General features: G+C 42.5%; 1 protein-coding gene across 4 annotated transcripts in view; it reads right to left on the reverse strand.

Moving 5' to 3' along the window:
• Positions 1-14,431, reverse strand: part of PLXNB2 (plexin B2) — a 114,618-nt gene that overhangs the window by 33,186 nt on the left and 67,001 nt on the right. For all 4 annotated transcript variants that reach the window (XM_061467542.1, XM_061467544.1, XM_061467541.1 and 1 more), the window contains exon 15: positions 13,946-14,054. In XM_061467542.1, coding sequence (XP_061323526.1) covers positions 13,946-14,054 — 109 coding nt within the window. The remainder of the gene's footprint in view (positions 1-13,945; positions 14,055-14,431) is intronic.

A 14,431-nucleotide genomic window follows, 5' to 3' on the forward strand; every position in this document is an offset into this window, starting at 1 on the left:
CTTGTGAGAGCTTTGTGTTGGATTTCCTGTTTTCAAATTTATTTCAAGATTTTTCTTTCTTTTGGCTGAGTCTACCTTCACCTTTCCTCACCCTTTCTTAAATTCTGCATCAGCTACAGGGGAGACAGAGCAAGGTTTTCAAAACTTGTACTGAACAGAAAGAATATTAAGATTCCCTTTATCTTGTAAGGCTCTTAACTGCAGTACAATTGTTATCCTATTCTTAAGCAATGAGCTTGCAAAGAAAGACAATCTGAAAATGCAAAACTTTTCTTTATGCACTTAGAACCTTAGAGCAGATTTCTGAAGACCAATTGAAACAAGCAGACACGCTTCAAAATTGTTATGAAATTTGTTTGATATTTAAATTTCTCAAATAAGTTCCCTCCTTTTGTTCTCAATTCAGTCTTTGTTTCTGTGATAGTATTCCGGGAGCCATGACAAATAACATGAATTAACAGTGAGGGCTTTTCTTTTAATTGCTTCATCACTATCCCTGTTTCCAGTTGAGAAAAGCATCCTTATTCAGGGCAACACTGAAGCCACTGAATCAAGAGGCTGACTGAAACCACGTGAGATGGGTTACCAGTTGGCTCTATGGCCTGGCCATGCCAGCAGACATGCCACAGCCCTCGCGCCAGGGTGGTGGCTGCTGTGCATGCAGGCACAAGGTGGTCCCACGCAGGTGGCTGCCACATGTGACACACACACAGGTAGAATGCCAAGTCCAAGCACGTGGCAGGGGCACTGCTATGAAGGACCCTGCGTTTGCTGTAGTATACCAGCTCAGCAGCTTAAGGAGGCTGTGAATAGGTAATGCTTTTTCTGATGTATAACTGTGCTTCTTCATCCATATTCAAACATAAGCTTTCCTTAAATGAGTCAAATAAGCAATACCAATCTCATGTATATTTGTAAATGACATCTGCTCTCCTCATTGTGCATAATCTTGCTAAAACGGTTGACTGATAATAAAGTCCAGGCTTGTGGCTATTCGGTACGAAGCATATGCAAATAAAGGAAGAGCAAACAAGTTTAAAAGCTTCCCTTGCTGATGGTTTCCCTGATCACCATCAGACTGCACTGATCTCCTGCTCTTAGGAGGAAAAACTGTGTTCAGAAACAGAGAGCAAAAAGCCCACACCTTCCTAGTTATGCAGCAAACCCCCTTCCCCCATGTTGTTTTGCTCAGGCACAGACTGCCATCTCTGTGACAGCTTACAGCTACATAACTGAGGGCCCGGGAATGGCAAGGAGGAGTGGGACTGATGTGCAGTTCAGTTCAAAGCTTAGTGAGCCATTGACAGGTTTTTAACAAACAGCAGGAATCCGTAAAAATGCATCCAATTGACCTCATGGTTACTTTACAAATTTGTTTTATTGAAGCACAGATTTCATGGAAACACAGAGAACTCGTACTTACTGTGCCTATTTTAGACTTTCACATCTGAGCAACTTCCCTCCGAAGGAATGCATCATGGTTCAGCACACTTCACAAATCCGCAATGACAACTGTAATTTGCTCTCAAGTCATTGAGCTTTAGGAATATGCTTTAACACTAATTGGGTGTCAATTGCTTTTCTTCCCTGAGAGAAATCTGTTTGTAAACCCTTCAATCCTCAAGATGTACGTTGCTGGAGCATATGACTGCTCTCGTGTGCTAACCTTTGATTTCATTTTATTTAATACATCACTCAAGTTACAAGATTTTATGTAAGGAAGAGACTCAAAGTCATTTTAAAGCATTCTTTTTTTAAGCAAAAAAGGAGCATTGATTCAATATAAAAGAGTTGACTAAAACTTGCTCACTTATGTCTATGTAACCCTCTCTGTGCATGCTCTTCTTTGGATTTGATTGCTTGGTCATTTAAGCAAAATTAAAATAAGTCACACCAGGGTAAGTAACAAGTTTGAGGGGGGCAGTTTTAAAACTCACACTTGAAGTTTAAATTAACACAAGTCTAGATATGCCCTTCAGAGAAAAACTCCTTTGTGCTTTTTTGTAACACATTTTGTTGCTAAAAAATTTACAGTCACATTTCATATAAAATACACAGCCAATGAATAGTTTATAAAAATGAATCAAATACATTCATACCACATGGACAGAAAACCATACCTTTTAACAACTTCAAATTAAATCTTAATTCTTAAAAACTGTTCAGGACCTCTGTCTCACCCACAGTAGAACCCCACAGTAACGATTAGCTGTATAACATGCCTGGGATAGCTTTCAGATGAAAATATCCCCCAAGAACCATGAAAGAATCAGAATGGACAAATTCAGTATTGCTGAACCTCAGAAAAACTACTAAAATTTGTAGCCTTTCCTCTAAATACTCCCTCCACTTAAAGCATAGCCTCTAAGGACAGACGTGGGAAGGAAAGGAACAAGAAAAGGTTCTGAAGCACCACACACCACTGTTTCTTTATGTGAAATATTCACCCTGTTAGAGCTCTACTGGGTTATCCGATGGGTAACTCTGGCAGGGCAATAGCTGGCTCTCTTGCTAACAACCAGTAAATATCAGGTGAGCCATGAACTTGAAGCTGAACTGTCCAGCACCATATTCCGTGAGAGACCTTTCAGTGATAGCCTCCTTTTGCCTTCCTAGGAACAGGGATGTATAGGTAACCAAACAGAGAAGTTATCTCTGACTAACATAGCTGCAAGGGGAAACAGAAACAAGTACCTGTTCTGTTTTCCTCAGAAACTGCTTTTTTTCCTAGCAAGACTCCAACTTGGCTGGAGTTTAAAGCCCAGCTACACCTAGTGGGAGAACACATCACCCACCCCTCACCCCATCCACAGCACAGGCACATCTTCAGGCTGAATGGAGAACTGAGGCCAATAGCCATTGTGGGAGCTAAGACCAGTAGCAGCCAAGGAGGAGGTGGAATAGTTACGTTTAACCCTTGTTTTCTGTTAAATTGCTGTCCTCGCAGCAGTTCCTCGAACCAGCTTAATACAAAGTATTCATATTTAACCTATTTAAAGTAATTTTGCAAATACCAAGAGCTCTCCAGACACAAATAATGTGGACACCTCATAAAGATGATCTAATAAGGAGAAGCTCAACTATATGTGCAGAGGAATTCTTCAGCATAACTGCTAAGACAAAGCATAGTAACACTCTGTTACTGTAAACTTGTCAGGAAAATGATTTGATTAATTTTAACTTGCTACTTTCCATTTCACATTTTCCACCTTTCCCTTCCACTCAAGGACCTACCAGAAAAAATAAGTAGTTAAAATAAATTACCAAGAATTTGAACAATTTTAATAACCATTTTATTGCAAAACCAATGTGCTATGAGCAAGTTTTAATGTTCTCCTAAAATATTCATGTGGGGCTCAAGGAACAAAGTTACCTCAGCCCACCTGGTGGTCTTCTTAAGAGTACCAATAAAGAAAAAGGAATTGGGTCATCCAAATGCTGCAGCAGAAAGCATTTTGCAGAAACGCAATTAGGTAGATAGGATCAGCAGGAGGATGATATTCTGCTGACTGCCAAGATAATTTGGAAAAGTACCATCACTGGTGGTACGAGCTTTCAACAAGAACCATGTTACCCAAGTTAAAGGTAGCCCCTTCCCATGGCTGACATGGCCATGGGTGGGACAGAGAGGTTCAGACCCCTGGAAGCTGCCTGGTCTAGTCTCACCTTACACACATGCAGTCTAGCAAAGCCACACCTAACCCATGGCTGTTTTGCTTACCACAGCCCTGCATGACATTCCTTTTCCTTGCAGAGGAAAATGAAGGGCAAAGGGTAAATCCTTCACTGCAAACCTTGTTTGAGGGATAATAAAAATGTTGCTTTATCCAAGAGGCAAATCCCTTTAGTCTGAACTCAACCCTGAGCAATACTGAATCTTCAACCACTACAAACAGCACTGATAAACCTAGGACCTCGAGTGCAAGATCAGTGATGCCACCTTTTGTAAATGCCCTCAAGGATTTTTTTATCTCCTTATTTCTGCCTTTTTCTCATTTCAGTCTCTGAATCAGAAGTATGCCTGCTTTCCTAATAAATACCCTGCTTTCATTTTCAGCCCTCTGCACCTTGGGATTTTTGCTGGCTCAGTCAGAAGGTGCCTGGGGAAGTATAACATCACAGCACAGTGAACTACTATAACATCACATCACAGTGCTCATTGCAATTATGATGGTAAGCAGAACATTTGATTATGTGTCCTATATGGAATTTGAAGCAGTCTTGTAATAATTCTTCTGGAAAACATCAGCCCTTATGAGGACTTGGCAATAATTCATTTCTCATGGACACAGTAAAACTTAAACAATCCTGCAAATTCTAATTTAACCCTTGTTTTATAATTCCTTAAAGTGTAGAAAATCATAATTCATACATATTTCAGTCTTTTTCTTATTCTGCTTGAAAGGGAGGAATGTTCTTTCAGGCCTATACTTCTCCTTTTGTCACCAGGAAAATACTGTTCCTATCTTCCAGGTAGTTAAATATTTTCTGCAGTAACAAATTACCTTGTTATGTGGGGTTTTTGATAGTCTAGTTTAAAAAAGCCTGTTTCAATGTCTGTCAAATGTTCTTAAGCTTGTTTCTTGCCCAGTCTGGTAAGCCATCTCCTTGCAGAGGGACTTCCCACAGCTGGGATCCCCCAGTGTCTTACGATCTCTCTCATGATCATGCCCTAGGAAGCAGATTTGCTCTTCTGGCAAAACATGCACATCCATAGCTATAATGTTCAGAATAAAATAGAATCAGAATCATTCAGGTTGGAAAAGACCCTTAAGATCATCAAGTCCAACCATAAACCCAATACTGCCAACTTGGAAGACACAATGACCAGCTTGCCAACAGATGCAACTTGTTCTCTACTGCATGGTTTATCCTGAAGAAATAATTTGATCTGACTGGATTTCTTGCTTGTAGATCCATGTAGACTGTAGCTTCCCAGTCATGGGAAATACATTTTACATACCTCACATACAAACCTTCCTTAAATCCTACTTAGGTGTAATAATGTTGAGCTAGAGATCTCAAAGTCTACCTGCAACCTAACTTTCCCATGTAGCACCAGATTGCTGAGTTAGTACTCCTGAACTGACAAAGCAGCTTTCCCACTGCTTTGATAACCATGGCAGCTTTGCTGGAAGGATAGTAACACTATGAATAAGTTAACTCTTCTGCTTTTGTGACTGTGAGTGGTGCCCATCCTGTTGATATGGTTTACCCAAAAGCCGTGTTTATCTGCTGCCATTTGAGGCAGTGAGATAATGACAATTTCCAAGTCCTTGTACATTGCCTATATTACATAATGCTCAAACAGTGCTAGTTTGTTTAGCAGGAAATTTGTTTATTCTCTCTGTAATACCAATGAATTCCGTTACGTGGCATTCGCATTCCTGTGTGTCACTGCCTTATCTTTTCATCAGGGACCAACCTGAGCTTCACCAACCTGAGCTTCACCAACTGTATTTTTTGCTTTTGCCTCACAGCAATGTTATTGTCTTTTACCAGCACGTCCCCTGAGGTGCTCTGTGCTTCGTCAGCACAGAGGTACTGGGATAAAAAAAGAAAAGCACTGGCAAGCCAGCTTACACTGGCCCAAGTATATATATGACTTCACACTCAGGCCTTTTTCCAGTGTCCTGTTTTCTTCATCACAGCCGGAAGTCTCTTCTTTGCTTGTATCCTTTGCCTCCTACCTACAAATCTGTTCACAGGAAGGCTTGCATTGTAGTTTCAGTCTTTCTGCATGCTAGAGAGTAAATTATCTCCATGTCTGTTCCACATATAATCACATTTTGACACGAACTTACTTATTAGCAGTGTACATGACTGCTGCTCTTGCACAGCTACTACAGATCCTCTGAGCATTTACATTTCAGCTCTTACATTTTTCAGCCTGTTTATTAATCTAGAATGAACTTTTTAATCTTTAATTTTTTTATGACTTGTGGTCTGCCTTTCTGCACAGTTAGGAGGGCGATCTCGTATTTCTTCAGGTTTCTGATTACAGTTTTAGTAAAAGATACCTTTTACAGGCTGAAAAAGCTTTCAGAGAGCTCCGAGCATTTTAGATCTCTGTGGTCTGCCTGTGTCAAATCAAAGCACAGCTTCTACCTGGCTAACAGTGGGGTTACTCCTATTCTTTTTTCGTTTTTATCCAGCTTCTTTGCAATTTTCTCATTAAAGATATGCAAGTGCAACAGAGAACCATTTCCTCAACCTCTTTTTCACTCAGCTGAATTACACTTGGGATCTGATCTGCCAGGCTGGTGTACGTTCCTTTTGACTTGGTTTGTTTGCTTTGCAGCTTTCCTAGTTTACACTGTCATGTCCAGCCAGCTCACTTCTGGTTCCTTGCACGGTATTCAAGAACAAGAGGAGTGCACTCCTGTGGAGCATCAGCTTGGTTCTGCATGTTTTCTTTTTCCATTTCTCTACTTTTCTGCTTGTCTGTCGCTGAGCATATCCTCAACTTCTCATATTCTTGGGCATGACTCTCTAAATAGGGTTACTATCTGCTGTATATTCGTCTGAGGTAGGCAGTTTCTAGTCCAAGAACCACAGCACTGAGATTACACTTTATCTTTCACTAATGCAGAAAATCAAAGAGAGAAACAACCAGCCACCAAAGAGCCTACTGGCGGATCACAAGAGGGGCCAGAAATTCAGGAACAGTTGGAAGGAAACAGAGGAGGGGAGACTAACAGAGATGCAAAGAAACCTTGGCATGAAGTCTACACTTCAAAGGGGGGTGCTGGAGAAAACGTAACTGTGCCAGACCACAAGCAGAGACAACTGGGGAGGGAAAAGAGGATGGCGGCAGAGTATACCCCCGTGACGCCATGAGAGATGCCAGCTGCAGCACAAGGGGAAGCCAGCAACGGATGGATGTGTTCAAATGGACATGATGGGCAGCAAATGGCAAAGCCACCTAAGCTCCTTTCTGCCAGCTCCTGTCGGCAGTGACCTCCAGCTGGGGGTTTGCCTTTGATGCAAGAGCACATCTTCCAAGCAGGAATGGGCTCCTGTGCTTCCACAGAAGCAGAGCACAGGGATGCTGTCAAGGACATGATGTCAGTGCACATGCATGTGGGTAAGATTTTCACGAGTGTACAGAGTACATTATTGCTCTGTATTTATCTCATCCATCCTTTCCTCCACAAGTAACCTTTCACCTTCCTCACCCTGGTCCCAGCAGCAGTAAGTTCTGGCTCTTGAAGCAGGTCCGTAAAACCACTGTTTGTTACCAAAATTATCTGCCAAATTATTCTGCCAGCCCTTGCATATAATGCACACAAATATTCAAGGCATTAAAGGCACAGACCATGAAGTGCTGTAGGCACCAGCTACCTTCTTGGAGGTCAAAATGTCATTTCATGGACTATAAAGGTAACCACAGGAGATAAATTAATCTTCTGAAAGGGGCACACAAATCATTAGGAACTGCTCTTTCCCCCTTCACTTCCCCTGTTCTCCGACTCAAAGGAGCCTGCTTCTTGTTTCTGCAGACAAGCCACCCACTCACAGGATATTCAACCAGAAGATTTCCATTGTGTGCTCTTGGCAGCCTGGTGCTCACCGCAGTGGCTGACCTGACCCACCAGCTCATCTCGTCACAGCACACACAAAACAAGGCAGGCTTCAGCTCCTGGGTTATTTCTGCAACAGCAGAGAAGTGAGATGAGTCCTGCCTTTCCGAGGCTGCTTTGTTCAACTCTCACACCATGTGAGCTGATCAAACGCTTCCAGGCAGTGCAGGTGCCCAGGCACAGAATTTGCCTGGCAGTGCATGTTGCGCGCTGTGTGCTGTGGATGGGATGCTTATGCAAAGGGCTGATATTTTAAACAAGTAATTTTTTGGACTGCAGGCAGCATCTTTTGATCGTGAGGCAAACACCACATGATTTTCTGAAAAGACCACAGAGCCTTGCTGACAGGTCTGATGGAGAACTGGAAGCATGCGTGACTGGAAAGTCTGCATTATCATAGGGCCAGGGTTCACTGGCAGCTTTCAAGCAGAACCACGAGCACTGGATGGTGGGATGTGTATTTAAGTGCATAGCTCAGATGACAGAGAATTAAGTCTAATAATAACCACATGAGGAAGGGCCAGCTTTGCTAAAACTCTCCACTACCCAGGAGTTCTGGCTCCTGTGCAGGCTGGCACACAAACAAGATGTGCTTCAGGACTCGGGAATAAAATAAGATCCTCTGGAAGCAATTCCAGACTGCTGCAGATGTGTGGCTTATCAGCATCAATTGTAATGGCATCCAGCATGTAATATCCTCCCCCTCTCCTTGCAAAAACCCACCCAAGCCCCACAACTACAGTGTAGAATCCATGTGCTGAGGTAAAAACTTGGAGAGAAAAATCAAGGAGTGAGCTAAACTCCACAAAAGCCTTGTGGTACTACTCAACTGCACCGGTGAGAGCTCCCAGAGCAATTGCTTCAAACATCAAGAAGGAAAGCAGAGGATGGATGCAAGTAAGAGGAAACTGCCAAGCCAGGAGTAGATTAAGCAGAAGATTGCACCTTGTTAAATGGAACTGTGCTGTTCAGTTTCACATTCAAACTACCAGTATGGTGAATAGTGATACGGAGATCTAAAGATTTCTATATTCCATTTTGTGATTTTGTGCCCCCCCCTTTGTCTCAATAGTCATGTTCATGTTTGTTTTTAGATCAGACTCTACTTTATCCACCCTTCTTCTCTTTTGATTCATCTCGTTTAGGTAAATAGACTTCCTGATTTACTAAAAGCCATTCTTTATACGCCAGTCCCTAAATTACCTTCAGCACCTCAGAAATGTATTACACTTTTGCAAAGTTCTACCTTTAATTTCACCATCTTACATTTATTAGAGCTAGAAACAATATAGTCTTTTTAATCTGCATACCCTAAAACTCACAGAATTACTCTTGCAAACAGATGCTAGAGATCCCAGAACCAGCTGCAAGCCCTCAGTGGCTCAAGTCTGAGAATAAGGTATTCTGAGAAAGGAATCATGCTTTGTATGGGATCAGCAAATGTGGGCTATATATCTAGGAGGAGCTTAACTCCTTCCTTTGATACTGTTTTTCACTGTTACAGTAACAAGCAAATCAGATAAAGTTCACAACGAACAAAAAAGCAGGACTGGCCTTCAGCCATGTTACTGCTCCACCTGTTCAGAGACCAGCCAAGCTGTCAGTGCTCCAGATGTGCTGCATAGCTGGATATTAAAATTTAGCATCACTTCATTTCTGTTTCACTAAGCGGGAAAATGGTTACTGCCTGATACTGATTATAGCAAAAGAACAGAAACGGCAGTAGAGGAGGACTGGGTTACCAGAATTTAATTTCACTGGAATGGCTGGACTTGAACAACGCTCAGCTTGGATACGGAAACTGTGATGGTTAGGGAGAAATAGAGCTTTCCTCCACTGTTATGCATCTGTATAGATGAAGTGTTTACTGCACAGCACAGACTCTTCTGCACCTAGGCATTTTAGTTCAGAAATCATTTTAAATTGAAACCATGGCTTCCCTTTCAACCCATTTTTGACCCATTTAATGGAGGCTCAGAAATGCACTGTGCTGCCAGACAGGGCAGAAACAGGAGTCTGAGCCCTGTGTTGGGCCAGCTATCGACCTCATCAATACAGCTTTAAAAATGCATCTCACTGTTGAGACTGGTTATCAACTAGAGCCGAATGTAGCAGTATTTCTAGGGTCATAGAATAGTTTGGGTTGGAAGGGACCTTTAAAACTCATCCAGTTCCAGCCCCCTGCCATGGGCAGGGACACCTCCCACTAGACCAGGTTGCTCCAAGCCATGTCCAACCTGGCCTTGAACACTGCCAGGGATGGGGCAGCCACAGCTTCTCTGGGCAACCTGTGCCAGTGCCTCAGCACCCTCACCATAAAAAACATTCTTCCTTATATCTAATCTACTTGATAACTGACTTTGTGGTTTTAGTGGTAGACATTAGTCATAAGTATGACACTGAGAGTGTGGGGAGTATGATGACACCTTTGGTGTACACACGAGGCTGAGCAGCTGCATTGTCTCCTTATGCACTATTTGTGCACTTCTGCCCTGTGCTACCACACACTGCATTTAGAGTGGTCACTGCTAAAGCTGAAGCTATTGTGCTTCAGATGATCAGAACATACAGTGAAAACAGTGGTAACTGGTCCCTCCCCATACAAGGAGTAAGGCTCCTGTTCCTCCCAAAAACTTGCAGTTGACAAACAGGTTTAGTTCCCTGCAAGCTGAGGAGCTGGGCATGACTTAAGTGAAGGAACTGAACTGCTGGATGCTGTGCCACACAGGATGACCTCAAGTGAAGGAACTGAACTGCTGGATGCTGTGCCACACAGGATGACCTCAAGTGAAGGAACTGAACTGCTGGATGCTGTGCCACACAGGATGACCTCAAGTGAAGGAACTGAACTGCTGGATGCTGTGCCACACAGGATGACCTCAAGTGAAGGAACTGAGATACTGATCCCTGTGCCAGTGTGGAATGTGCAGAATGACCTGGAAGAAATGGCAAGTGATCACTGTGGTGACTCTGCTGTGCAGGACAGAGGCACCCATCTGCCAGGTGCTTGTCTAGAGAGGTCTGTAGTCTGCTGGGCCTCGAATTAGATATGTCATGGAAAGACTACCGAGGCTTGTCCACACATCCCGCTATTACCCCCTGCTGCTCTTTCATGTGGGCACCAATGACACTGAGGATAACCCGGGAACTCTCAAACAGGATTTCAGCTCTGGGGATGGTGGTCAAGGCTCTGGGGGCCAAGGTAGCTTTCTCCTTGATCCTTCAGTTAAGGTACGTGACAAGAAGAAGAGTAGGCAGATTCACCAAGTAAAAAACCGGCTGTGTTGCTGGTGTTGGCAACAGGGTTTTGGTTTCTAGAACCATGGGACCTTGTTTAAAGATCAACAGCTGATTGGGAGGACAGGATCACCTCACCCAACAGGGCACATGCATCTTTGCCAACAGATTGGCCAGCCTGGTAAGAAGAGCTTTAAACTGAGAAAGGTGGGGAAGAGGAGAGTTATAGACACCACACATGCATGGCAACACAAGGCTTGAGTGCGGATACCTCCAGCAAGTGCATACAGCCAAGGAAGTGCCTACAGGACCTGTACATGGGGTATCCTCTTGCACCCCTCCTGGGAAACTGACACACCTGAATACCTCTCTGAAGTGCATGTATACCAGTGCACGGAGTATGGGAAACAGGAAGAATTAGAGATCTATGTGCAGTCACTAGGCTTCGATTTCATTGCAATTACAGAGACGTGGCAGGACAGTTCACATGACTGGAATGATGTCATGAACGGTTACACACTTGTTAGGAAAGACAGGACAGGAAGGCAAGGTGATAGAGTTGACCTTCATGTAAGAACATCTGGAACATCTGGAGCTCTGGGCTGCTGGGATGATTAAGGTTGTGGAGCATCTCTCATCAGGAAAGGCTGAGGGAGAGGGTCTGCTCAGCCTACAGAAGGATCGGGGGATCTGATCAATAGATATAAGTATCTGAAGGGAGGGTGTCAAGAGGATGGTGCCAGACTCTTCTCAGTGATCCCAGGTGCTAGGGCAAGAGGCAACAGGCATAAAGTAAAACACAGGAAGTTCCACCTGAACATGAGGAAGAACTTCTTCACTGTGAGGGTGACCAAGCATTGGAATAGGTTGCCCAGAGAGGTTGTGGAATCTCCTTCCCTGGAGATACTCAAGAGCCATCTGGACGCAATCCTGAGCAATGTGCTCTGGGTGACCCTGCTTGAGCAGGGAGGTTGGATTAGATGATCCCTGATGGTCCCTTCCAACCTCAGCCATTTTGTGATTCTGTGATAATTACCAGCAGGAAGGTAGCCAGACAATGTGCCAAAGAAAGGTGGAAATACATAATAGAAAATTTATTTTAGGAAGGCTCTTGGAAAGAAAAGTATTTTCTTTTCTTTGTATACACAAAATGGAAGAGGTTTTTAACAAAGCACAGTTTTCACATGTTTGCTGAAAGAAGTAGCCAAAGAAATGCCTGAAAACAGAAGTGAAACAAGATTGTAGCTTTTAAGACAATGTCAACTGAAATGATTGTTGCTTTGATTATCTGTTCGCATGTCAAAGTGCTCTTGTCACACTTGTAGAGGTGCGTGTCAGTGCGCTGCCCTGAACTGACTTTAATCCTAATACAGTTCACAGTTGTCTTAATTTTCTTGTGAAACTAAAAGAAATGAAACTAGAAATGAATTTCACCAGTTTTAAAGCATGAGCTGTATTACTTGCCATTGCTTTGCATTTTGTAAATAGAGTCCCCATGGAAAGATTTTTGCAGTAAATTAAAATGCACTTTATTGGCAGTTAGCTTAGATATCTGATATTTCAGTAACCTCAATGCAGGCAGACATGGGCACACAGGGGGTCCTGGACTTGCAAGAAAACATCCACAGGGGTGATGCCTGTGCACAGTGGCTTCTCCTAGCAGCACACTGATGAGCAATCAAGAATCCTTCCCTTAAACAGCCAAAATGGTAGCTGCTTATCTCATCTCCCAGGTGGGCTGAGCAAGGAATGACACCAGAACAAATTCACAGGCAGGCTTTGAAGCCTACATGGGGGCTTCAGCTTACATTTCAACACACTCCATAACATCTCCATGTGGTTTTCATGCAAACGATGGGAGAATCTTTACACACAGGATAAGCATAGGAAAAGTGCTGTAAAATGTACCCAACACAATTGGTTCATGTCAAAATCTCATCTTGTGCAGGGTTTACCATGATAGTCTCTGTCTTAGAGACCACAAACACATAAACGTGGGAGATTATGTTGCTCTCCACTTATGACAAATGAGATTGACAAAGAAAGAGTTAACTGTAAGCTACATTTCCACAATGGAACAGAGGACATTTTCAAGCAAAAAGGGTGTTTTTTTCTTCTTTTTGTAATGATATCACCAAGGAAAGGAATTATTTGCTTGGAAATTATGGAAAAACCCCACTTGATTTGCAAAAAACAAGAATATCCTCCTGTCAGGTGAATGTCATTCTTGACTTACTCCACCGCTTACTGCCGACTCCTTTCCTTCTCACAAGATGTCAAGAATTAATGAGACAGAAGTAGAAATACGGGAGAAGATAAAAGCCTAACCCACCCTCTATATTTTCAAATTTTACAGTTTACAGGTGCAATTTTAAATATCAGTATGAGGACAGAGATTATTTAAACCTCTCAACTATCACAATCACAGGCTTTCAAAAATTTTGAAGATCTGATAGATACAGATAAAGCTTCATGCTGCTAAACCACAGGGCAGACCAGCTGTAACCTAGGGCCATGGTTAGGGTAAAGCAATTAAGACACAAGTGAAATTCTCCTTCATAGTGACACTGAAAACAAAGCGTATGTGTGATATGAACACACATCACGCTGTCTGTGGCTCTGCATGACATATTTTTGAATGAAATAAATTATTAAAAAATTGATGTACCTTCATTACTTATTCTTCAGCTGCTCTGCATCCCTTCTTGTAATTAAGAGCATTGGCTAGGCTAAACACTGTGATTAAAACAGTGCACCAACTGTGCTTCTAAAGAATACGTAATTTCTTGCAGTGCTGATTCTTTTTTATTCAACAGTGACACTTAACTGAACAAACTTATTACAGCTCCTTTTCCACCACATCTTTTTAACTTGAATTACAAACAATGACATCCTATTTGAGACCCTGGATGTATTGATCAGAATAGATTTTTGGCACACCCTTTTTGTATAAAGAAATGCTGAAGTTAAGTGTTTTTTAACGTTCTTGAATGACAGTGCTATTGATGAAACAAAGCTTGTAAGGCAAACACACGTGACTCTGTGCCTCTGTGGTTAACAGGTTAACTTCCAATTTCAGTCATGCACAGCATATAAAACAGGTCTCTGGAAAAAAATGCACTTACCTGGTATGTAAACAGCACTTCACTTGGTGATTTACCCAGTTTTCCGTTGATGTTAACTTCAATTTGACCTTGTTTTGGTTCATTCATTGGTCCAACTTGACATACAATCCTAGCGAGAAAGAATGCAAGTTTATCTGCTAGAAGTAACAGCTGCAATACCAATGCAATGTATGTGACCTACCACACACGCTGCCAGAAAAGCACTAACTTTGCCTTATCCTACTCAAGGTACTTGAATGCTGCCTCACATTCCCAGCAAAAACACCCAAGAATAGTTTACTCTTCTATCTAAAGGTAGGTAAAATTGAAACCTGAGCACTTTACACAACAGCTACTTTAGCAATCCATTAGTAGAGGTCCCTTCTACAGAAGATTCCAGTTCAGCCCACAAGTCAGAGAACTGCTCCAACACTACACAAGGGTTTTACTGGACCTTGTGATATTGAAAAACACGGAGAACTCCCTTGCTGTAAGAATCAGATTGCC

The sequence above is a fragment of the Pezoporus flaviventris genome, unplaced genomic scaffold (assembly GCF_033815535.1).
Source record: "Pezoporus flaviventris isolate CSIRO_AGI_PZ_B2104156 unplaced genomic scaffold, CSIRO_AGI_Pfla_v1 ptg000045l, whole genome shotgun sequence".
NCBI lineage: Eukaryota > Metazoa > Chordata > Aves > Psittaciformes > Psittacidae > Pezoporus > Pezoporus flaviventris.